This window comes from Lathamus discolor, chromosome 19 (assembly GCF_037157495.1).
Source record: "Lathamus discolor isolate bLatDis1 chromosome 19, bLatDis1.hap1, whole genome shotgun sequence".
In the NCBI taxonomy this organism is placed as follows: domain Eukaryota; kingdom Metazoa; phylum Chordata; class Aves; order Psittaciformes; family Psittacidae; genus Lathamus; species Lathamus discolor.
The window spans coordinates 2,164,445-2,188,499 of NC_088902.1; the positions used below are offsets into that span (position 1 = coordinate 2,164,445).

The following is a 24,055-nucleotide window of genomic DNA, read 5'->3' on the forward strand; positions in this document are numbered from 1 at the left end:
GGAGCCCTGTAGGAGAGGGCTGTGCTAGAAGAGGGGCAGGGAAGGGGGGAAACAAGCACCCCCATCTGCCTGGGCTGAGAGCTCCCATCCAGCCCTTGGAAAACTCCCCAAAAGCCCAGACCCAGCTCTCTGCTCCAAAAAGTCATCTTTATTGTGGCAAGGGGTGGGGGAGACAGCTGTAAACAAGTATGTGAAATATACAGGTTAAGTTACTCGTGGTCTTATTAACAAAATAAAGCTCTATCTATATTTACAATCTTAAAAAAAAAGGGAAAAAATCAACAGAAGAACAAAAAATACCCAAAGAGAACCAGAGAGAAGAAGAGCTGCATCTTCATTGGGCACATCTGCTTCCAGCCCCCTTTGCAGCAGAGCGCATCCCACTCTTGGAGCTGGTACCCTTGCCCCAGGGACCCCAGCCCCAGAGCAGCACAGGAATGGGGAATAAATAAAGCACTGACGAATGGCAGGAGAGGAGCAAGGTGTTTCCGGGCTGGGTGAGGAGGCAGGATGCTCCCTTGGATGAGCCATATCCCGATGGCAGCCCCATGGGATGCAGGGGAGCAGCGCTGGGGCCTGGATGCTGCAGAGCTGCTTCTCTGGACCCCCCACTATGGGGCTGAGGATGTGGGTCTGCCGCAAAGCCCCCAGTGCAGGGCTCATCCCCCTGCTACAGCTCCTTCTGCATCCCAACAAGGGATCCATGCAGTGCGGGGCTGCAGCCGGAGCTGCGGTGCCTGTTCCTTGCTGTTGCCACAGGGCGGTGCAAGGGCTCTGCACACAACCGGACACTGCATGGAATGCCGGACACTGCATGGAATGCTGGACACTGCCTGCACAGCCGGGCGCTGCATGGAACACCGGACACTGCATGCACGCATGTTGGGCTGCACCCGAACCCCTCCAGGCTGGGCTCTGCCTGCAGCAAGGTGGGGGCTCTGAAGGTATCTTTTAATGGATGCTTTTTTCTCTCCCTTTTGGGGGTTTTTGCACTGCAGAGCACAGGCAGAGCCTGAGACTCAGGGAGCTGGGGGGCAGGAAATGCCCAGGGATGGATGGGACACGAACCCACCGCTGCAGCCAGGGAACAGGCACCCGCTTGGTGTGCAAAGTGGGCCGGAGCTGTCGGGAGCATAAAGGGCTCCTTGGAGCCCTTGGCTGGTGCTCGGGCCAGGAGGGAGCTAAAAATGGCTCCATGGGAATTTGCTGGCAGGCTCTAAAGACCAAGTGGGAAACACAGCAGGGAGGTCAGAGCAGGGCTGGGTGAGCGTGTCCCCATCCAGTGTCCCCATCCAGTGTCCCCATCCCATGTCCCCATCCAGTGTCCCCATCCCATGTCCCAGGGCTGGCAGCTACTGCAGGTAAGGAAGGGTCTGTGCAGAAGACCCCTGGGTGATGCTCTGGAGGTTTCCCCACACTCGGATACCCTCAGGTCCCTCCCAGCGTGACCGCTCAGCAGCCGTGGTACCCACATCCCATGTGGCCTCAGCTGCCCATGCCCCTGCTGATGAGCCAGCCCTCCCCAGCTTGCCCATGGTGGGCACATCCCGGCCATGCAGCACATCCCTGCTCATCACCTCCCCCTGGGAAGCACCTACCCAAAATGCTGGGTGCCCACCTCTGTAGGACCTATCTGCAGGCAGGCAGCGGGGACTCCAGTGCAGCCCTTCAGCCAAGCCCCATCACATCAGGGGGATGCTGCGGCCTCCTCTTTGGTGGCAACCGGCCCTCCTGCATCCCCCCTGGCCCCGCTCAGTCCGTCAGCACCACCAGCTCTCCATCACTCTTGTCCTCACCCTCCGAGTCCTCCTCCTCGCTGTAGCGAAACATCTCAGCATCGGGCACCGAGTGCCCGTCCTCCCCTGCATCCCCTTCCTTGAGGCTGCGGGTGTTGACGATGACGGGCATGCTGGGCTCCATGCTGCGGGGCAGGTAGTGCTCCATCAGCTGCATGCCCACCGGCCGAGGGTATAGCACATCCGAGGAGCTGGGGGGCATTTGGCTGCCCTGGGGCCTGTGGGATACGGGAATGCAATCAGTACCCAGGGAGGATGCTCCTTACCCTGCTCCCGCTCGGATGGGAGGACGGGATGCGTTACCCGAGCACATAGCCCTGCCGGGCATCCTGCCTCCGGTTCCTCATCAATGCCTTGTACTCGCCCACCCGCAGCCGCTTCCCCTCCACGATGCAGGTGCGTTTGGGTCGGGGCTTGTACTTGTAGTCGGGGTATTTCTCCAGGTGCTGCCGGCTCAGCCGGGCCTGCTCCTCATAGTAGGGCTGCTTCTCCTGGTTCGTCATGGATTTCCAGCGGGATCCTGTATGGATGGGAGCAGTGGGGCAACGCTGACACCCTGCCTGCTGGTGGAGAGATGGGATTCATCCCCTGGGGGCTGCCGCTGGCCCAGTGTGCGGTTTAGGGGAGAGGAAGACAAGCTGGATGTGCTTGGAGATCCTCAGCATTCCTGGTGATGCTCAACAGTCAATAGGACACATCCCTGAGCATCCTGATGGGATTATGGAGTTGTCCAGGCTCGGAGCAGGGCTTTGGGCTGGGGACCTCCAGAGACATCCCCCCATCACCTAAATCCTCCTGTGAGCCCCTGCGTGCCCCTTGCCTGGTGCCCTTCACCCTCTAGCATGGCCCAGCCTCCCCAAGGAGCTCCTGCCCCACAAGCAGGGAGGCCCAGGTAAACTGAGGCACAGCAATGGGCAAGCCCATGGTGCCTGGGTGGCCTCCACCAGCTCCTTGCCCTTGCACTCATCCATCTGCAGGTATCCCCCCTGCTCAATGTGCAGCTCCAGCTACTTAAAGCCATGGACGAGGTGCAACGAGCAGCTCAGCACCCATTGTGCCCAGCACGGGGATGAGGATGACAGCCCCGCACCGCCATCCCCAGCACTCACTCACCCAGGATCTTGCTGATGCTGGAGTTGTGCATGTCTGGGAAGGCCTGCAAGATCTTCCTCCTCTCATCCTTTGCCCACACCATGAAGGCGTTCATGGGCCGCTTGATGTGGTTGTTGTTCCTGGATTCCGGAAAGTGCCGGGAGCCTGCGAGGGAAACCGGAGGATGCCAGAGGACGGAGCAAGCACCGGGTCACACCGTGGTGCTCCCAGCCATCCTCACCATCCATCTCACAGCTCAAGAGGGCCTCGTCCAGCCGGTGGGCAGGGGTCTCCTCCATCCGCTCCTTCACCGGGGAAGAATCAATCCCACCGTGGTCCTGCAGGAGAGCAGAGTCAGGAAGCGGCTCCAAGCCCACGGATGGAGACCTGGGTCTGGTCTGCGGATGGTGAGGTCGGGAAGGGGGACGGTGACCGTCACCTTGCGGTAGGGGTTGCTCAATGATCCATCCATGGCTCCGCTGTGCCCGTGCAGCAGCTGCCGCGCGTCCTGGATGGCTTTGGTGATGGCATCGCCTTCACCCAGGAAGCCTGGTGAGACACTGGCACCATCAACATCAGCATCCAACACCCCCATTCCACCCCAGCAACCACCATGAGGGAGCCCACCCACCCCAGGGAGAAGGGATCCCAAGGTCCCCTGTCCCTGGGAGGTGGCATGGGACCATCCATCAGTGCAGGCAGTGGGGAACCCACCCAGGGGCAGGTTGGAGGGGCTGCTCTGCAGGTCCCTGGTGGCCCCATGGCTCGGTGTGAGGGACTGGCAGCCGCTCATCTTCAAACTGGGCGAGCTGGAGGCACCGGGGAGGTCGGATCCTTTGGGTTTAGCTGTCAGGTTCAGCGGCTGCGAGGTCTCCTGTGGCAGAGGGGATGAGGGGGGGTGATGCGCAGCCCCTGCAGCATCCCAGCCCCGGTGATGGAGGGGGTTTGGGGCTGTACCTGCATCTGGAGGTGGCCCGAGCCGGCGGGTCTCTTCAGCGCAGGAGGAGGAGGGCTGTGCAGTAACTGCACCGGGTAATCCACTGCTGGGGACAGAGCAAGAGGGGTTGTGGGGACAGGGACACCGCGAGGGGCTGGCGCAGCGATGGGGACCCCACTCACCTGGTTTGCAGGGGATGGGCTGGATCGGGAGCGCCAGCTGGGAGTCGGGAGTGACAGGGAGAGGCTGGTGGCTGGGGGTGAAGGCAGGAATCATGACATAGGGCATGTTGACCTGCTGGAGGGAGAGGGGACGGGAGCAGAGAGAGCGCTGTGGGACCCTGCGGCGGGGGCCATCCCGGTGCCAGGAGGCTGCAGTCACCCTTGCGATGGGAATGGGGACTCACAGAGGGGAGTCCCCCACCTTTACCTGGATCTGTTGCTGCAGGAGGTTGATTTTGTGCTGCTGCTGGATGAGCTGCTGCTGCTGCTTGGCGATCTGGCAGAGGGGGGACAGCGGGGCTCAGCCCAGCATCCCCATGAGGGCTATGGGGAGGGCCTTGAGCTGCCCCTGAGCCCCTTTGATGGGCAAAAGAAACAGGCTGGGAGGGACAGTGTCATCCCCACCCAGGGTATGTCCCCTGCCCTTAGCACCGTATGGGCCACCAGAGAGGGGAAAAAGGTGTTCAGAAAGCAGAGAGCAGGAAGAACCCAGTGTGGTTTTATTATGTTAAAGAGTGCAGTTCCTGGGAGCACCAGGGAGTGAGATGGGGAATATTTGGGATGAGGGTTTCCGGACAGAGAAGTGATGCTGCCCCCGACACCAAAGCCACCACCACTGCCAGGGGACCCTGCCCTGGTCCTTGCACCCACAGCCAGCAGATCCCAAAGGGATCCCAAAGGGGTGGATGGCTCCCAGGCTGCCCATAGGCCCTCACCTGCTCCTGCTGCTGCCGCGCCAGCTCCATCTGCTGCTGCTGCTTCTCGAAGAGCATCGTGGCCATGTTCTTCTGCTCCGAGTGGGCCGTCAGGAGCTGGTCCCGCAGCGTGGAGAGCTGGTTGATCATAACAAGCAACTGCAGCTCCTTCTCTGCCAGGCTCTCCTGGGTTCCTGTAGGAAACCAAGAGCTCAGGGGCTTGGGGAGGGTGAGCAGCACCGTGCTACCGGGTGATGCTGCAGGTCATCATCTGCACCAGCCTGGGGAAGAGAAGGCTCCTGAAGGGGAGACCTTATAACAGCCTAAAGGGGCTGCAATAAACCTGGAGAGGGGCTTGGGACAAGGGCCTGTAGGGACAGGCCAAGGGGAATGGCTTGAACCTGCCCGAGGGGAGACTGAGCTGAGCTCTTAGGCAGAAGCTCTTCCCTGTGAGGGTGCTGAGGCGCTGGCACAGGGTGCCCAGAGAAGCTGTGGCTGCCCCATCCCTGGCAGTGCTCAAGGCCAGGTTGGACACAGGGGCTTGGAGCAAGCTGCTCCAGTGGAAGGGGTCCCTGCCCGTGGCAGGGGTTGGAGCTGGAGGAGCTTTAAGCTCCCTTCAACACAAAGCAGGCTGGGGTTCTGTGATCATCACCACTATTGGGTGCTGGTGGGTGATGCATGGCCAGGGAATGGCTAACGCTTGGGGAGGTATAAGGAGGTGCTCATCAGGGATGCTCACCCCCAAAAACATCAACTTAATGTTGACCTCACCTTTCACTTCCTTGGACTCAGCAGTGGTCCTGCCCAGCAGCCGCTCCTTCCAGTCACTGGACAGTAACTTCTCAATGGTTGGCATCACTGTCCACGCCGCAGGGACGGGGATCAGCAGAGCAGGGAGAGGACAAGTGAGGCTCTGCACCACGGTATGGGATGGTTCTTCCCATCCCGCAATGGGTATTTTTCCCATTTTTGGGAAAACACCAAGGGGCACAAAGGGAGAGGTCCCAAAGGGACCTTTCTTACCCTCCTTCAAGTTCCTGTTGAAGTCCAGCTTGTCCTGGCTGCTGACCGCCGGCTCAAAGGCAGAGCGCCTGGGCTCCAGCGCATCACCAGCGGGCAAGGGGGACTCCTGCCACACACAGTGTTATTGATGGGGATGTCCCCAGGCAAGGTGGGATGCCCCAAGCCCTGCCCAGTGACTGCTGGACCAGGCACATTACCCCCAGCCTGGCTTGAGAGCATCTCTGCTCTTCATGCTGCAAAGACTTGGATAGGGCTTGGAGCAAGCTGCTCCAGTGGAAGGTGTCCCTGAACATGGCAGGGGTTGGAGCTGGAGGAGCTTTAAGGTCCCTTCAACCCAAACCAGGCTGGGATTCTGACTGTTTCCTGGAGGTTCCTGCTGTTTCAGACTGCTCAGCTCTGAGCTCTGATCCCCACACTGGGAGGCAGCACAGGGAGGGCTGAGGCCGCTGCTCAGGGGGAGAGAACACCCAAAAGCAATGCAAAAGGGAGGCCGAAGGGATGGAGCATGTGTGGAGGTGACAGGGATGCCCCGAGAGCATCGACCACAGCCAGAAAGCCGTGGGGGGAGCCACAGGATGGGGAATAAACCAACCCCCCCCTGTGCCAGGAGCCCATTGGGACCACGATGCCCATTGGGACCACGATGCCCATTGGGAACCCATCCCGGTCTGTGTGTGTCTCACAGACCCACCTGTGGCAGGGCTTGGGGGTCGCTGCTGTCCTTCGGTGGGGGCCCCGGTGGGTCAGAGGGATGGGGCTCGGTGCTGGGGGCAGCCCCCGGGGGGGTCTCGCAGCTGCCCTCCTTCTTCTCCTCCGTCTTGATGGTGCAGTTCACCATGCTGCCCGCGCCATCGAGCTCCAGCGGCGGAGAAACGGGGCTCCTCATGGACATCCTGCGGGACACGAGGGGCCTCAGCACAGGCACCCCTTTATCCAGCCTGTCCCCGTAGCGGGTGTCCTGTGCTGATGGTTTTCCAATGGCATCAGACTTAGTTTTTGCCATGAGCTCTTATTCCTGGCTTCCCTAGCTCGGATTTGCAGGGATTTCAGGGGTTCAGATGGCAGAAGCCCCAGGGAAACAGACCTGTCATACATTGGGCTGTGAAGGGAATGGAGCAACAAAGTCCTAACGGAAGTGACCTAGAGATGGGATTTAAGGCAAATCCTGGTCCTGCTGCAGCTTCTCTGGGCAACCTGTGCCAGGGCCTCATCATTGCCCTCTCCATGCGTTTCTTCCTTACGTCTTCCAGGCCCGTTTAGGCACTGGAGCAGCTCTAAGGTCTCCCCATAAGGAGCCTTCCCTTCTCCAGTCTGCCCCAGCCCAGCTCTCTGAGCCTGGCTCCAGAGCAGAGCTGAGAACATCCCCATGGCCCCCCCTCAAGCAAGGAGGGATAAAGGGAAACGGAGGCCATTAGGGCAGCGTTTTACCCCCACCACTACCAGGATCCAGGGGTGGGACGGGGAGAGCATCCTCCTCATCACCAGGACCCCCACGCTCTGCTCCATCCCACACCTTGCCCGGTCATCGCCCCCCCCCCAAAATGAGTGCTGTGGGGTGGAGGGGCCAAGCCAAGGGGGCAGCAATTACCCAACAAACAAAGCCCAGCTCAAGCTGCGAATTAATCAAACTGCTGAAAATAAAACCTTCCTCTCAGGAACTTCAAACAAAAGAAACGAAAACAACAAGGCCGGCTGGGTAATGAAAAGCCAGGGCTGTGAATAGGGGACAAAAGGAAGTGGAACAATGGGGTGTTGGACAAAAGCAATAAAGTAAAGGGAAGTGTGACAGCTCCACAATAGGGCACTGTGCGCGCCAGCCTTTCTGATCTTAGCGGGGCCTTGTTTAATCTCGGTTCCCTTGCCCTGTGCTGAACAAACCAGCGCTCCCCAGCCCCGCAGCTTCCTCCCATCATCGGCATCACCCTGTATCCTGCACCGGCCCTTCCTGCCCTGCATCACCTTGGCCAGGCCGTGGTGGGGTGGCTGATCCAGGCCCATCACCTGCCTCAGCCAAGGAGGAAGCTGTGCCCATGGCTCTGTTGGCTCCAAAAGGTGGGGTTTGCCCTGCCCCGCAGCCCGTGCTACAGGTGGGGAAACTGAGGCACGGATGCATGGTGCCTGCAGCACCGTGCCCTGGGTGCTTCCCTACGTCAGGAGCCAAGGATGCATAAATGCTTCCTCCTTCCACTCTTTTGGGGGTTTTAAGGGCAAAAAAAAACCCTTCCTCAATGCATCCTGCAGGTCTGCCCTGCAATGGGATGCTGCCCATGTGCCCGTTCTATGCTGCAGCACAGAGTGATGCCTCTGGTGCCTTCAGTTTGACAGGCACAAAAGCAGCATCCCAACTCCTCCGGCAGGTCACATTCCCATTGTCCTGAACCTCCCGGTGCCACTGGAAGTTTACTCTTAAAATGGGGCCGGTACTTTAATAGGCTCTTTGAAAGGGGCCTCATTGTGGCTTTATCACACGCTCTGCCAAACAAAAAAGGGAAGAAAAAGGAGAAACCGGCTCTGTTATCTTTTACAGGGCTGGTGCTGGGGCTCAGGTGCTGAGCTCAGGGGCTGCCTGTGGCAGACAATAGGGATGGAACAATTGCCTTGGCACTGGGAGCATAACAGATCTATGCCTTTAACGTTCCCCATTTAACGCAGGGCCGAGGGGGAGGCAGGGAATGGACCAAGGACCAAACCGCACCCATGAGTCCTTGGTGAGGACCTTTTGGGGAGCACAAGAGGGACTCAACCCCACAAGCACCAAAACCCTAAAGCGCCCGTGCCCTGCGGGCTCCCTGTGCCTCCAAACCCCATCCCAGCAAGTCCAAGGGCCGGGATATCTCGGCATGGCAACAGCTTTCCTTCCTCCATGCGTACCCGCGAACGGCACGTCCTGCCATTCTCCGGGTGGCCGTGCCACCCTTCCTGCCTGCCAGCAGATCCTATCTGCCCCTCTGTGCTGCTGCACAACGGCTTAAAAACCCAGGGAATGGGGGTAAGGTGCTGGCAAACCCCCACCCTGCCCGGCACCAGTGTGATGCTGAGGTCCCTCCAGGACCCAGAGCCTCTTCCCAATGGATTGGGTAGCGCTGGCTTTGAAGAGGGCATCTGCCTGTGTCTGCCTCTGTCTGCCCACGGCTTGGGCAGGGATGAAGCAGGAGCAGAGGTTTCTGAAACCCAAGCTCTTTGCAAAAGCATCAGCACAGGAGGCCAGAGAGCCACAAATACACTGAGCCTCCTGTACTGCGACGTGGGGAAGAGTGGGGGGGCATCAGCACAGCCACCTTCATCAGCCCCATAGTGTAGGAATGGTCCCACACCCTGCCCCATACCCCGGCACTCCCCCCTTGGGCTGATCCCACCCCAAGGAATAGCAAAGGGCTCCCACAGAAGGGCACTAATGGGGGGGGGGGGTTGGCTGGGGGAGCCCCAACCTGCCCATCAGGTTGACCAGGGCACAGAGGAGGTTTTCAGGGCTTTCTCCTTCCTCTTTCTCCTCAGTCCCAGTGGAAATCTTATCAGCTGATAGATACATACATACATAAATACACAGGTACATAGAGATATGGATGGATAGATAGATCAATAGATACATACATACATACATACATAGGTAGGTAGATAGATCAATAGATAGATAGATACCTATATACATACATACATAAATACATAGGTACATAGAGATATGGATGGATAGATAGATACATACATACATAGGTAGATAGATCGATAGATAGATAGATCGATAGATAGACAGATACCTATATACATACATAAATACATAGGTAGGTAGATAGATTAGATAGATAGATAGATAGATAGATAGATAGATAGATAGATAGATACCTATATACATACATACATACATAAATACATTGATAGATAGATAGATAGATAGATAGATAGATAGATAGATAGATAGATAGATAGATAGATAGATAGACAGACAGATGCTCAGTCTGTGTTACAGCAGACTCTTCCCTTCAGCATCCCAGTGTGGTACCCAGTTATCCCAAAACAAATCCACCCATCCCATGGCTGCATCCCGCCACCACGGCCTAGGTGACGAACCCAGAGACATGCAGGGCACAAACCCAAAGGGGAACAACCACGTGAACAATCAGAGCGATGCCAACGAGCCAGCGCCGTGCAACACCATCACGGAGCACACCCATCCACGTGCAGCGCTCACAGCCCCCGGCACCCCCGAGACAGGGAGGGCAGAGGGAAAAACAAGGCACACACAGACGCTGGCTTCTTCCAAGCAGGGCCCGAGGAATCCCGGCCGGCCACCGGCACAGACAATAGCCCATCTCCTGCCAGACGAGCGGGGCCGCTTTCCTGCCAGACTTGGAATGTCCTTTCCAAGCCGTTTCCAAGCGTTTCCGCCCGGCGTGCCTTCGCACATAAAAGAATGGATGGCTTCCTCCAGCGTGCCCGGGCAGGGATGGCCAGGGACAGCCGAGGAGAGTGGCCCCGGCTGCGGGAAGTTCATGGGGCTGCCATTCCCTCCCTGGGGATCCAGAGCATCCCGCCACGGTGAGTTATTCCTTAGGAAGGTGAAAGCAGGGATGCGGGCTCTGCCTCCCGCAGGGATGGATGGGGATCAGCAGCACGCCGGCGAAACAGGTCAGAAAGTGCCAGACCGGGTTTAGTGCTGCTGAAAAAGCAGGTTTGAAACCCAGAATGTGCCTGGATGCTGAACGCACTCAGCCCCAGCAATGCTGCCCTATGTGAGAGCCGCAGCTCCACGTGTCCCCCATGGGCAGCAGCGCCCGAGGGACACGTGTCACCCACCCGGGCGCTGCCGCAGCGGAAGCTCTATGTGATGTGATGCTTTCTGCACCCTCGGGTTGCTCTCAGCAGCTCACCTGGGTGCGGTGGGAGCGCGGAAAGCCGCAACCTCCATCTGCAGAGAGGCCGCTGCGAGCTCGGGGTGCCGGAAAAGCTGCAGAAGCAACGCCAAGGAGGGAGATCTTTGGTGGCAAGGGGGGGTCTGGGGACAGGAATGCCCCAGGGAGGCAGGAGAATAGAGCAAGAGGCTGGGACCTGAGTGCTAAGCCCTGCCTCAGTGCCCATGTGAGCTGCCAGGCATGTCCTACCCAGCAGTAACCATCCCAAAGGGACCCCGACTGCCCCTTCTCCATCCTGGCAGGACCTGGGATCCTGTGGGAAAAGCTCTGGTGCCAGACCGGTCTTTGTGCGACCTCCATCCACCATCAGCTCCCTGAAGGCAACTTCTCTCCCCCCGAAGGATAACATCCGGAAACATCCCTATGGGGACAGAGCAAAGCGATGATGCTACAGTGGGAGCATCAGCATCACGGAAACCCCCCGGTGCAGGAAAGAGCAGGGGGTCACCCCTTACATGTGCTACCCAGAGCATTCAGGCCCCCTCTGTCCCCTCCTCAACCCCATAAGTGATGTCTCCTTCACCCTTGGAAGAGCTCCTGTTGCCTCTCTTTGAAGAGAGGGGGGCATCAATTCTCCATCTACTCAGCTGAAAAGCAGGAACACAGGTCTCCTATTACCGCACAGAGCTTGGAAGCTTGAACCCTGAAGGAATTACAACCAGCTAGCACAGCATTTACTAATTCTATCCCCTGAAAAAACCCAACCTGCCTTCCTCAAAGGCCTCCGGGCCATAGCCAGGACTGCAAATGAAATGCATATCTGCCTGATGCATGCCAGCAGAGGTTCGGGGGGAAATGGAATCAATCCCATTCTTCAAAACTTGAGGGGAGAGAGAAAACAACCCCTATTAATCACTAAATTCACTTAAGGGAGCACTTGCAGGATAGGGAGAAAGAGGTGAATTCAAAGGTTGCGGCAAGGGGAAGAAGAGGCTCTCGGATGCTCGTCCCCATCGCATGGGAGGTCCCAGCTCTGTGTTGGTTGTTCCAGGGCACCGATGGCTCATCATCACCAAGCAGATGGAGTCCTTCAAGAGCAGCTCTGCCCCCAGAGCCTCATCTCCTGCTTTTCTGTGACTCCTGGAATAATCCCCCTCGCACCTGACCCCCTCAGTGTCGTGGGTCAGAGGGACCGGCCAGACCTGAGGTGATGGAGACCAGGATGCTCCAGGTGGGAATCCCCCCTCAATGACACCAATGAGACAAGCACAAGACATTGCCTGTGGGCACATTGGGCCATTTGGTGGTTTAACTGGGCCACGTCTCACCCTCTTACTCACAGTTTCCACCTTGCTGCTAACGCTGGTTTCTCGGCACCTTGTGCTGGCTTCTCATGAAGTAGCAGAGGGACACTCAGTGCTGCTAAGCGCCTTCCTGTCCTACCATAAGGGATTACTCAGCTGCTCCCTGTTAACCCCAGCAACCCAAACCCCACGGATGCCCCATGGACAGAAACCAGCCACAGAATGAGATCGAATACCAAGAGGCAGCCGGATCCTTCCTTCCCCGGGTGTAAACTGGCTCAGGTCCTCACAGCCGCGACCCAGACACATTTTTCCTTGAGAGGGATGGTTTCAAGGGGGGGGGGGGGAATTAAACTGAATCTCAGGTGGAACTTCCTGGCTGTGAGATTTATTGGACAGGGAATGAGCTCATCAGGGAAGCGGAGGAAACTCCATCGCGCTGGAATTACTCAAACCCATGCAAAGCACAGAGGAAGAAGGCGCAGGAATGATCCCACGTGATGGCAGGGGACCGCTCCGGTCATCCCTGCTTCCTGGCCTCAAGACCACACAGTCTGCAGGGTGCATTGGGGTTCCTCCTTCTGCTCGATGAGGGTATTTTACCCCTGCAGGCGGGTGGGCTTCTCGTCCAGGAAAGGTTTTAAGGTTAAAAGCATCTTTAAGAACAGACCTGGGGGTGCTGGGCAGGGATGGATGGGGCAAAGTGCTGAGAGAAGAAACCCCCCTTCCCTATGGGTCTAAACAGGGAAAACCCCAAACCTTAACATTATCAGAGACCCCCCCCACCTTCTTATTGCATCCTTCTCCTCCACCCTTCCTACCATTCCCTGTGTATAAGCCAGGGAAACATCGAAGCATCACATCAAACTAACGATTGATAGCACAGAGAAGAATGGGGATTTACCCCGAAGAGCAGGTATTTACTCTGAAAAACAGGTATTTTCCCTGAAGAGCCCAGATTTACGCTTTCTCCCCTTTTTTCCCCACATCAGAAATCACTTCTAAAACAAGTTTCCTTTGGATGCAAAGCAAGGCAGCAAATCCTGCCCGCCTCGGGGGTCCCTTTACACCGGGGTGGCTGGATGAGGCCCTACTGTTGCCAGCACCCCCCAAGTGGGGTGGTGGGTACTTGGGGGAGCTCCTTGGGGCTGCTCCCAAACCCCTTCCCATCACCCCAGCTCATTCCATCTCCGCGCTCCCCGGTTTAACCCATCCGCACCAAACCATCTGCGATGGGGAAGGAGTTGGAGAAGATCCGCAAACCCAAAGGGAATGAAGCGGGATTCGGGAGGCGAAGGACGGGGCCAACTCACCCTGGTACCCGAATGCCGTTAGCACCTCGTCTCCCTCCTTGCCTTGGCAGTTTCTGCCCTCCCCTCACCCGAAGCAGCCCCGGGCCTTATCGGGGCCAAAATCGGTGTCGGTTTTGGTGTGATTTCCCTCACTCAGCGTTTCCAGGCAGAGCCCGGGGCACGTTTGACTCGGCTGCTCGGTAAACAACGCTTCCCTATCGCCTGAGGAGGGGCGAACCCCACGGACCTTGTTCCTCCCCTGCTTCGAAGGGAAGAAGCCCAGGGGGGCTCAGCCTTTCCCCCCGCAGGCACCACGCCAAGGAGGACCCACGGGTGAGCTCTGTGCCATGCAGGACCCTAGGTGCTGTTTGGGTCCGTTCCATGGTATCCTATGGCATCAGCGGCATCCGTCACCCCCCTACCCCTGCTGAGCTTCCCGGTGTATTTTACACCTTCCGCTGTTTTCCCAGCTGCCCCCAAGCTTTGGGAATGCTCGCGTTATCCCATCTTGGTTGCGCTTGTGTTTCTCTAAGTGAGCCAGGCACCAAAAGGATGCTTGGAGCCAGCCCCGGTGCCTCTCACGTGGCAAATAAGCCCATGGAAGCAGCCACAAACCATGGGACACAGTGCCCAGAACCATTTGGGATCCCTCTGGATGGGATCCTGAGCTGCAGCAAACAGATCCTTGTGCCTGAACTGGCACGTGTTGGGCTTGATGATCTTAAAGGTTCTTTTCCAACCGAGCTGGCTCTATGATTGACTCTATGCCTGGACACAGGGGGGGGCAAAGGAGCCACTTAGCCCTCCCCAGCTGCTGCCCACATTCAGTGGGGAGGCTCCAGCTGCTGGGGCCATTTGACATCTCAGCAACAGCTTTTTATGCTGGTGCAATGGGAGCTGCCCCACGAGGCACCGGGGCCATCATCACCCTCCCCTCTGGAAGCAAAGGCAGCCTGAAGGATGGGTCTGAAGGATCTGCCCCACAGCATCACATCCCCACACTGATGGCAGCCCTGGCTCTGCTCCCGCTGTGCTGCAGCTCATGGCTGGCTGAGTCTGGATGGAGACCCCCAAGGAAAATGCTTTGGGGCTCATTTCTCCCCTTCATTAGTGCGAGCTGCGGTCGCTGTGCTAGGGTTACCCATGGTTTAAAGTGTGGATTCAGGCTCGGGAGGCAGCTCATCCCCACAGTGCTGCCCCGAGCTGAGCATCCTGCAGCAGCAACGGGGCTCGCAGCCGGCATCAGTGGTCCCAAGGGATGCAGCCACAGCGACCCTTCAAACTACGACCTCAGGTTCACACCTCATCCCTCCTCTCCCCTCTCATAAAGCCCATGGAACCCTGGTTGTGCAGCCAGGCTCCTCTCCTCTATGGGAGCAGAGACTGGGAACGAGTTTCTACTGCTCCACCAGCATTGCTTTCATCTCACAATAAGAACACAGCGAGAAGCTGCAGCCCTCCCCGTTAGCACGGGGGTATCCAACTGCCCCACGAGCGCACAAGGGGCTCTTTGTGCCCGATGGCACCTGTGTCACGTCTCCCCCCTTCCCTGTTGTATCCCATGTATCCCGATTTCCCCTGGGGCTCCCAAGCCTGGGGCTTTGGCAGCTCCTGCCTCCACGTGCTGTGTCCTAGCGCGCTCCCGTATGGCTTAGCAGAGCTGTGGGCAGGAACAGTTGCTCTGCCCGCACAGGCAGGAACAGGCAGGAACAGGCAGGAACATGCTCACCACAGTGCTGTGGTGTGGGTCTCGGGCAGCATGGGGAGGACAAGGGGGACCAGAGGTGTTTGATGCCACCCTGAAGCCCCAAATCACAACCTCCGAGAGAGGCAAACACCGCTCAGCCTCTGCCCGCGCTGCAGGTACGGGGGGGGTTCTCCAGCCTGCAGCCCTGGGGACCAGCCCCGCATTAACGCAGCGGCTCCTGAAATCCCTGCGTCACAGCAACAAAAAGCAGCAGGAAAGGTCCCAGAGAGCCCCTTGTTGGGGACTGAGCTCCCCATGGGCGGCAGCACCCACACAGGGTCACGCAGCACAGGCTCTCCCTGCCCATACCCACTCGTGTGCAAGCCTCTGCCCCAGGGGACCCGCTTTCCGGCTGGGCGGGCAAGGTAGAACAATAGGGCCGAGCCCTCTATTGTTCCAGACAAAAGATAAGCCGGGCTTTGGCATTCCCTACGCCCTCGTGGGCAGCAGCAGGCAGGCAGGGCTGGCAGCCAGGGCACAGCCTTTCCTACACCCACATCAGCTCACTTTGAGGAGGTGAAGCAGAGGGGATGGTGCTGGGGGGAGCTAACACGCACCCTCCTCATCCTGTCCTGCAGCTTTGTCCCCTGGGTCCCATTTTGGCCCCAGTGTCCCCATGGCCCCAGTGTCAGGACACCAGGGTGCCTGCCCAAGCCTCTCCATAGACTCCGGTCCTGTCATCTCCACACACCGAGACGCTTCTCCTCTCTGCATCCCGCAGGGATACAGTGGGGACATGCCAAAGGATGGTGGGAGGAAGGATATGGGTTGCACAGCACTGGAGCAGCCGTGCTCTGCCACCCAGCACATCACCAGCCTGCAAACCAGTAGCAACACACAGACAGAGCTAGAGAGGAAGACTGGGGCACGATGAGGGCTGCTCACTGCAAACCCACATCCATGCAGGCACCCAAGAGCTGTGCTGGGTGACGTTGCTGCGATGGGTGCCGAGTACAGCACACGGCCACACTGAACTCAACGGGTTCACTTTGACGTCCAAAGAGTTTCTGTTGCTGGCTCTCACCCAGCAGCAGTGGAAGGTGCAGCCCCAGCACTGTGGTGGCGGCAGAAGCTGCTGCTGGGTGATAGCGATGCCATCGGGTACCTGCTTCTCCATCGTCTCGTGGTAGCCCCATTTTACAAGTGACAGGCCAAGGGGAATGGCTTGAACCTGCCCGAGGGGAGACTGAGATGAGCTCTTAGGCAGAAGCTCTTCCCTGTGAGGGTGCTGAGGCGCTGGCACAGGGTGCCCAGAGAAGCTGTGGCTGCCCCATCCCTGGCAGTGCTCAAGGCCAGGTTGGACACAGGGGCTTGGAGCAAGCTGCTCCAGTGGAAGGGGTCCCTGCCCGTGGCAGGGGTTGGAGCTGGAGGAGCTTTAAGGTCCCTTCCAACCCAGACCAGGCTGGGATTCTCCGATTCATTTTACATGGGAAAAGAGGCTCAAATGCCCCCACCGGGCTCGCTGCTGCCCCACTTGCTTTTCATTTGCTTTATACCCTTATCCTCTCTCCTCCCTAACACACAAGGAAGCGCCCCAAGCTGCCTCCATTGAGCACAATTAAACCACCGCAGATTTGGGCCTGGGCTCGTGGGTGCTCACAGGGGTCTTGAGGAGGCTTTAATGATGAGCCACGTTATCTCCTTCCCCTGTGATAAGCCACCAGGAGCCACCAGACCACATCTTCCCTAATGGTCACATGCCTGGAGCAGGCCTGGGTGGTAATGGAGCATTAAATGATGGAGAGGCAGAATTCCAGCTATCTCCCAGCCATCGCCCAATTTGCATTCCTCCGCTGCAGGGCTGCAATGGCAGGGAAGGGAGCTTCCCTCCGGTAGCACGTTCATATAAGTAGCTTTCCCTTTGGAAAACTCCACATTGGAGCTAACAGCAGCTGCAGAGACATTTGGGGTGCATGGGGGCAATGGGGATGAGGCTTTTTCAGCAGCTCCCTCCACCCCACCAAGCTCCAGTGCACTCATACGGATGCTTTGTAGAGGCAGATTGAGCCTCCGCATCCCCTGCTCTGATACTGCACTGACCCATGCACACAGCTGGGGTGCTCCACGCAATGAGCCAGGGTCCTGCATGGCCCCTGCACCGAGCTGGGCAGACCAAGGGCCCTTGTTTGGGGCTGGAGTGGTTCCAGCTTGGGACATGTGGCCTTGGAGCAGGTGGAAGCAGAGTGGGAGGAAGGGAGGAGGAGGAGGCAGCGCTTCCAAATAGCAACGAAATACCCCAAAGCTGGTGCCTTGGACCCCGGCAGCGGCGATGCCAAGGAGCCCATGCACACACAGCACCCGCAGTGAGAAGCCTCCATCCACAGGAGCAGAGCACTCCTAAAGTTACCCCCAAAAGGCACCGGATGAGGGGTAAAGCACAAAAAGATCTTTTCCAACAGACCCGTCATAAACTGCGCTCGCCGAGTTCCCTTTGACGTGTTCTCGACCGGGTTAAAACGTGGTGGAAACTCGGTGCTGCATCGCGCAAAATCCCCAGTGACCCAAATCTGCCTCGATGCAGCGAACCCAAAACCTCCACCGAGTTTGGGAAGAACAAAGCAGCAAAAGCGCTGGAGAGCCCAGCCCTGCCCTGTCAGGGGTGGCTGCGATGCTGGAATGGACCTGAGCTGGAAACACCCAACTCTGGGGCTGCCCCTGGTCCAGAGCTCTCCCTCCGGCAGAGGGGGCTTTGACCCATCAGGGAGGGATAAGGAGGTGATGGACTTGATCCTGTGTTAATGGTTGGGCTCAAAGACCTCAAACCTCTTTTCCAGCCTCAGGACTCCCTGGTTCTATGAAATGAAAGTGTTTCATCACTGGTCCTCGGCTTGTCAGAGCAGCGCGGCCGCAGGAGAGAACAAAAGAGGCCGCCCGCTTTCCCCAGCGCATCACTCGCGATGCTCTGCCCGGAGTGGGGTTATTCCTGCTTTAAACAAACCCATTTCTGGAGGAAAAGCAGCAGTTTGTGCTGCATCAGCCTGGAGGGGAACTTCCCGGCTGCCAAACCGGAGCGGAGCTGCGCTGACAGCGCATCCCTCGCAGCCGTCTGGGAAAGGCTGGCTGTGTCCTCGGGAGCAGCCCCTGATCCCTGCACCTCCACGTGCTCGCACAAAGCCGGCCCGGCACCGGCCCACAGTGAGTGTTTGCAACGGGATAAAGCTGGAGTATTCGGAACGCAGTATTTGGGCAGGCAAAGCGGGGCTTGGGCAGGATGGGCTGTCCCCGACCCTGCCAGTCTGCAATGGGACCCCCAAAAGCAGAGCTACCAGCACTGCTGCAGTGCCAGAGCCCCACCAAAACCCTTCCAAGTTTGTCTGGGTTTGCTGTATCCCAGGGAAAGCGAAGGATTCCCCGCAGAGCCTATGGGATGGCTGGGGGCAGCAGAGGTGATCCCAGCTTCCCCTGGCAGGCAGCAAAGCATCCCATGCACAGCCCATCGGATCCCATAGGGATTTGCTCCACCACCCCATCCACTCACCAGAGGATGACTCCAGCACCCCAAAGGATGCTCCAGCCAGCAGCCACCACATCGCTCCAACAGCCAGCATGAGCCCTGCCATGTCCCCAGCCATGTCACAGAGCACCAGGTCCCCAAAACACCCCTCAGCCCATGCCTGGACCTGCTCCAGTGGGTTCCAGGAAGGGAATGGGCAGTGAGAGCAGGGACAAGTGCCCCGGGGAGCCCAGGAGTGTAAAAATAAACCCACTGCAAGGCTGGATCGAGGGAAGAACCCATCCCCTGCATCCCGGAGCGCAACCAAACCCCCTCCGGCACATAGCAAGTTTACGATGTGCTCCATCTCCCCTCATCCCAGCGTGCCAGGGCACGGCTCCCCCGGCACCCCTTCAGAAAATGGATGTGTGGGCAGGGAGACAAGAAGTCCAGCAATTCCCCCCCCAGGACATGCTGGAACACAATTGGATGTCAGAAGGACTTTCAGGGAGGGATGATTTGGGTGCTCTGATTCGGACGGGGTGAAAACAGCCACGGGTGGAGCTGAGCTGCCCCATGGCAGCAAGAGGAAAACAGTCGGTAAAGATTTGGGATCTCTGCTCCTCTTGCCCTGCTCCAAAGGGATTTCACCCCGACATGAGGCACCAGATCAGATGCAAGCCCCCTGCCCATCCCGAAGGAAACAAATACACACCAAGGGAGATGCTGGTGAGAATGTGTTTCTCCCCAAATGATATAGAAACCGCCTTGAGTTGCCCATGTTTTCTAAAGGACAATGGCTATTTTTAACACAAAGCCTCCAAAATCGCAGGCTTTCGAATAAAAAGTACTGTATCAGTGTCAACAGAATGGATTCTGTACCAAATTAAATTGAACTAAAAGGAAATTGCATGAATTACAAACACGAGTTATTGGCTCAATAGGAGAGTAACTGAGTGATATTATCTGCTCTGTGCTACGGAGGAAATCACATTAGCTGAGCTAATGGTCCTTTTTCACTCCTCAAATCTATTACTCCAGCTTTGCTTTGGAAGTCAAGTGTTTTCCATGCTCAGGGTACTTCACAAGATGTAACCCAGACTCAATACGCAACCACGGTCTGCGACGTGTCCTGGGCATCATCCCCCCACTGGCACCGACCCCCCTGCACGGAACACTGGGAATCAGGAGGTGGGAAGCGGCAAAGCTTTGTGTTTAGTTGCGCATTCCATAGGGAATGCTCTCCCCGAGCCACGATGCAGCTCCCGATGGGCTCGCACTCTTCCCACCGCTAACTTTGTCCATGTGGAACTGCGGAGGGCCCTGGGGCCGTGCTCCATCTCCCACCCCGCTGCTCCCCAAACCCCTGCACGCTCGATGGCTGTGGGACCCCTTAGTGCAAACCCGACGGCTTCAGCCCACCCCATTCCCAAACCTGGCCAGCATGGGTCGGACACACGACTCCAAGGCACGGGCAGGACCCACCGTGGCTGCTGGGGAAGGTGGAACCTCAGCGCCAAGGCTCATCTGCTTTTAGGTGCCAGCATTTAGTGCTGACCCCCGGTCTCTATTGCTGCTGCCTGCTACAACAACCCCCGACAAACACCCGGCAAGTTTGGCTGGAGCAACACCGTCACAACAGGCAGAGCTCGCTTCTCCCCAACAAACATGCCTTGGAAAGGTGACAGGGGCTGCACGACGAGACAGGGGTGTCCCATGTGTGCCATGGTGTGGCCGCGGATGAGGGATGGGGACAAGATATGGATGGGGACGAGATACGGGGACCCAGAGCACCGCAGGGTCCCGACACCCGCACACAGCCCCAAGCCCCAGGGATACACTCGGTGGCCAGGCCCTGGGTGCCCGCCTGTGCCGGCACAGCGTGCTCTGACCCCCAGAGCCCTGCCGGGGGGGACGGGGGACGGGGATGGGACAGCCTTGTGCCCCGCATCCCCCATCCCCAGCACCCAGGAGGGACCCTGGCAGGGGGCAGGCAGGACCCACCGAGACCCACAGCGAGCAGCGGGAAGGGGCAAGAAACCTTAGGATGGGGGTGCCAGGGAGGGGGCTTCGGGGAGCAACCCCCAGCAGCAGGGCCAAAGCCCATGGTTTAACCCCTTACCTGCCGACCCTCTGCCCCCGACGGGGGGTTGCCCATGGCTTAAGCCTTTGCCTGCAGCGCTCCCTGCACTGCTGCGGGGCCGGGGGGGGGGGGCTCTCGGAGGAGAGTTCGCAGCCCCTAACTTTGCAGCGGGGACGGGGCTGTCGAGGACGGGTCCTGCACACCCCCCCCCCCTTCTCCTGTTTAAGCAAAGGCGCTTTGGGGGGGTCCTGCCACGCTCCCCCTCAGCCCCGCTCCGCCGGGACCCAGGAGGATGCTCGCTGCGCCGCTGCCCCACAAGCAACGCCTGTGCCCCCCCCCCGCCCCTCGCCGTGCCCCCCACCCCGTGCCGTGCCCTCGGCCGCACTCACGGCTCCGCAGCGCTGCTCCCCGCTCGCCGCTGCCGGTGTCGCCGCTGCCGCCGGTGCCGGTGCGGGCTCCGCCGCCGCAGCCGCCTCGCCCGGTTCAGCTCCGCTCCATGTCCCCAGCGCCTCCGGTGGGAGCTGCCCCGGCGCCGGGCGGAGAGAGGGAGCGAGGAGGAGGAGGAGGAGGAGGAGGTGAAGGGAAGCAGGAGGAGGAGGAGGAGGGGAGGAGGAAGAGGAGGAGGGACGCGGGTCCAGCCAGCCAGGAGCCGGCTCCGGGGCGGCCCCTCTGCCCCGTCCCTCCCCTCGGGACCCCAGCCCCGCCGGGGGACCCTCGAGTGACAGCGCCGGGAGCCCCCGCGCTGCGCCCATCCCCTCCCTGGGGTGCTGCGGAGGGGCCGGACACCCCCAAGGGCTGAGGGACAACGGGGGGGGAAGCACCGCAGGACCCCCGGGCCCCCCCGCCCCATCCCAGCTGCTCGCAGCGAGGGGCTGGAACAAAGCCTGGCTTGCAGAGAGCCCCGGTACCGCAAGAGAGACCCCAAAGCCTCGTCCCAAGTCCACAGCACCCCCAAGTTGTGCTCAGACCACGACGGCCACAATGGGGCTGGGACGCAAGGGTGCCACGGAGCAGGGAGAGCAGTGGGCAATGGATGTACAGGCTTATGCTGGATAACCCAGCTGGAACATCTACAGTGAAACATATACAGGGGCCTTGGGTGAGGAGCTCACCCCACACACCCCATATCCCACCAGTGGCTGAGATGGGAATGCCATCACCCGCCTTCCCAAAGGCAAAGAGCCCACTTCACTGGGAGCAAAGCGGTGCCGCAGCTGGAGAGGAGGAGGTCGGTTTGGCCAAACGAATGTTGACAAAGTCTCTTCTGTATGAGGACATCTCCATCACGTTACATCAACATGGAAAGAGAACTGTTTATGTGCTACCAGCGGGGAAAATTCCCATTGACTCCAAGCAGTTTCCTTCCCCGCACCAACACAGCAGCGTTGGGAAACCCAAGGCAGCACCCCGAGACCCAAAACCATCAAGGAGCTCAGGGATACACGTTCCTATTTCACTGATGGAGAAACTGAGGCCCAGAGAGGACACAGCATTCCCTGGGCTGTGCAGCAAGCACCACACACGCAGCAGGGCAGGATGAAGGCAGCTCCCCCTGCACCAGCCAACACCCCCCCTCTCCGCTTTGGGGTCCTGGCTGCCCCCAGTGCCACCCCGTGCCCCAAAAGTCCCAGGAGGGAGATGGTTATCATTGGGTGAACGCACAAATGAGCCCATGGCGACCCCCGAGCTGCTCCAGGGGCAGCAGGAGGTGGGGATCGCATCCTTGGAGGGAAACAACCCACAAAGGGGCTGAGGACCAGCACAAGGGAGCCAAAAAAGGGGGAGCAGGAGCTTTGTTCGTGTTGCCATAGCAACAGCCCGGCCGGATGGACTTTCACTTTCCTTTCCTTCCTCCCCATCCCCAGTGGCCCTGGTGGCATTCACAGAGCCTGGAATGTCCCCCCGCCCCGGTCCAGCATCACCTTCCAGACTGGAGCTTCCATGGGTCCTGTCCCCATCCTCGCTCTGCTCTTCCCCACGTCCAACTTCCAGCCACACCACCTCCACCCCCAGCTCCAGCTCCATGTGAGGCATTCCCAGGACCCATGGGGCATTCCCAAGCTGTCCAGGGCATCCCCCAGGACCTGCTGGGCACCCCAAGGACCTTCCAGGCAGCCCCAGGACCACAAGAGATCAGGATGGATGCGATGGGACAGTCCCCATCCTTTCAGACAGGGCCTCCAGGGGCTCACTCAGCTCCTGCTCCATCCCTCTCTACCTGGATGCTCCAAGCAACGCTGCTCCCACTCCGCATTCCCTCCCTGAGCTTTCTGCTTCCCTCAGCACAAGGAAGCTGGGACAATGGGTGGAGGGACCAGGAAAGCTGATGGGGGCAAAGATCCAGCGCAGGGGGCACAGAGGGGAAAGGCACATCCAGCGCTCCCCTTCCTTTTCCCAAGCCCCCCACCCTGGTCCAGGGCCGGAGCCCATGGAGCCGGGCCTCCTGCTTTGTGCTGGCCGCGAATCCCGGCCTCCCGATCGCAGGATACTGGTGACTGAGTCATGGAAATGGTTCAGACAATGGCTTGGCCCCTTCAGAACTGGCCGGAGGGGGCAAAGCAGGGAGAATAAATCCGACCTTGCTTCCTGCACGGAAACGGGGGCCCATTGTTTGGGAATGGGCATGTGCTTCGCTCCTCACCAGCCTGGGAAAGCTGCGGAGCGATTGCTAATGGGGAGCAATGTGGGTGCTGCCAGGCAGATCCCCCCCGCCCCACCTTCGGCTCCCCTATAAGAATCCAGGGATGCTGAAGGTGCTGATGTTCTCCTTGAGGTCCCTGCCATGGTGCCATCACCCCTACAGCCACCAGCTCAGCTCCTCACCACACCACAGCGATTGGGCTCAATGGGTCCCTCTCCTGCCTCCCATCAGAGCCCACCCCTCACAGCACCCGGTGGAAGAGGGGGATCTCACAACCCCCCCTGAGCACGATGTTATCCTTGGGGTAACCCCTAGAGCATCCCAAGAAGCAGCGCCAAGGCTCTGGGCAAGCAGCAGCACAAGCAGGGCCAGGGGAAGGAGAGGAGCAATACAGGAGCCTCGGCCATGCACTGCTGGGGGGATGACGGGGTCCAAATCTTCCTCACATTCCAACTCCTTGTGCATCCCATGATCCCCCCATGCATGCGGGATGATGGCATCTCCAGACTGTCCCCATCTGCAGCAAGGGGACGTGCTGCTCTTCTCAGCAAGGAAGAGCTGTGCTGGAACAGGGGGGGACACAAAAGCTCCCCTGCAATCAGCAGACCCAGTGATGAGTCCCCAGACAGAGGCTCTGAGCCTGGATGCTCCTGATAGGACCAGCACCGTGTCCCCAGCTGCAGGCACAGGGAGCCCACACTGTGGTCTCGCATGGACAGACAGACAGACGTCTGCAGCCCATTAAACCCGAGCTGATACGACAATACCCAAACCCTCTGGAACCACAGCGGCTCTGAGACTGCCCTCAGTTCACCCCATTGTATCCGGCTCCGTAGTCCATAGGGATGCGCGCACCAAGGACCTGTCTCCCTGGTGATGGGCAGCTTGTCACGATGGGCTTGTACCTGCTCCATGCATCCCAAGCGCTGCCTTTCCCTGCATCA

The 24,055-nt window shown here is 59.0% G+C and overlaps 1 protein-coding gene across 4 annotated transcripts in view; it reads right to left on the reverse strand.

The window, feature by feature from the left end:
- Positions 1-128: 128 nt before the first annotated feature.
- SOX13 (SRY-box transcription factor 13) overlaps positions 129-24,055 on the reverse strand; it is a 33,651-nt gene continuing 9,724 nt past the window's right edge. Inside the window, exons 1-14 of one of the 4 annotated variants that reach the window (XM_065698486.1) lie at positions 20,860-21,052; positions 6,456-6,657; positions 5,765-5,870; positions 5,513-5,599; positions 4,763-4,935; positions 4,255-4,323; positions 4,008-4,119; positions 3,846-3,931; positions 3,603-3,762; positions 3,328-3,437; positions 3,130-3,226; positions 2,910-3,053; positions 2,100-2,316; positions 129-2,014 (exon numbers count right to left, since the gene is read on the reverse strand). In XM_065698486.1, the coding sequence (XP_065554558.1) occupies positions 1,753-2,014; positions 2,100-2,316; positions 2,910-3,053; positions 3,130-3,226; positions 3,328-3,437; positions 3,603-3,762; positions 3,846-3,931; positions 4,008-4,119; positions 4,255-4,323; positions 4,763-4,935; positions 5,513-5,599; positions 5,765-5,870; positions 6,456-6,656 (1,824 nt within the window). In that variant the 5' untranslated portion in view covers position 6,657; positions 20,860-21,052 and the 3' untranslated portion in view covers positions 129-1,752. Of the gene's footprint in view, positions 2,015-2,099; positions 2,317-2,909; positions 3,054-3,129; positions 3,227-3,327; positions 3,438-3,602; positions 3,763-3,845; positions 3,932-4,007; positions 4,123-4,254; positions 4,324-4,762; positions 4,936-5,512; positions 5,600-5,764; positions 5,871-6,455; positions 6,658-20,859; positions 21,053-24,055 lie in introns of those variants that run through there. The other 3 variants (XM_065698483.1, XM_065698485.1, XM_065698484.1) reach the window with 3 other exon arrangements.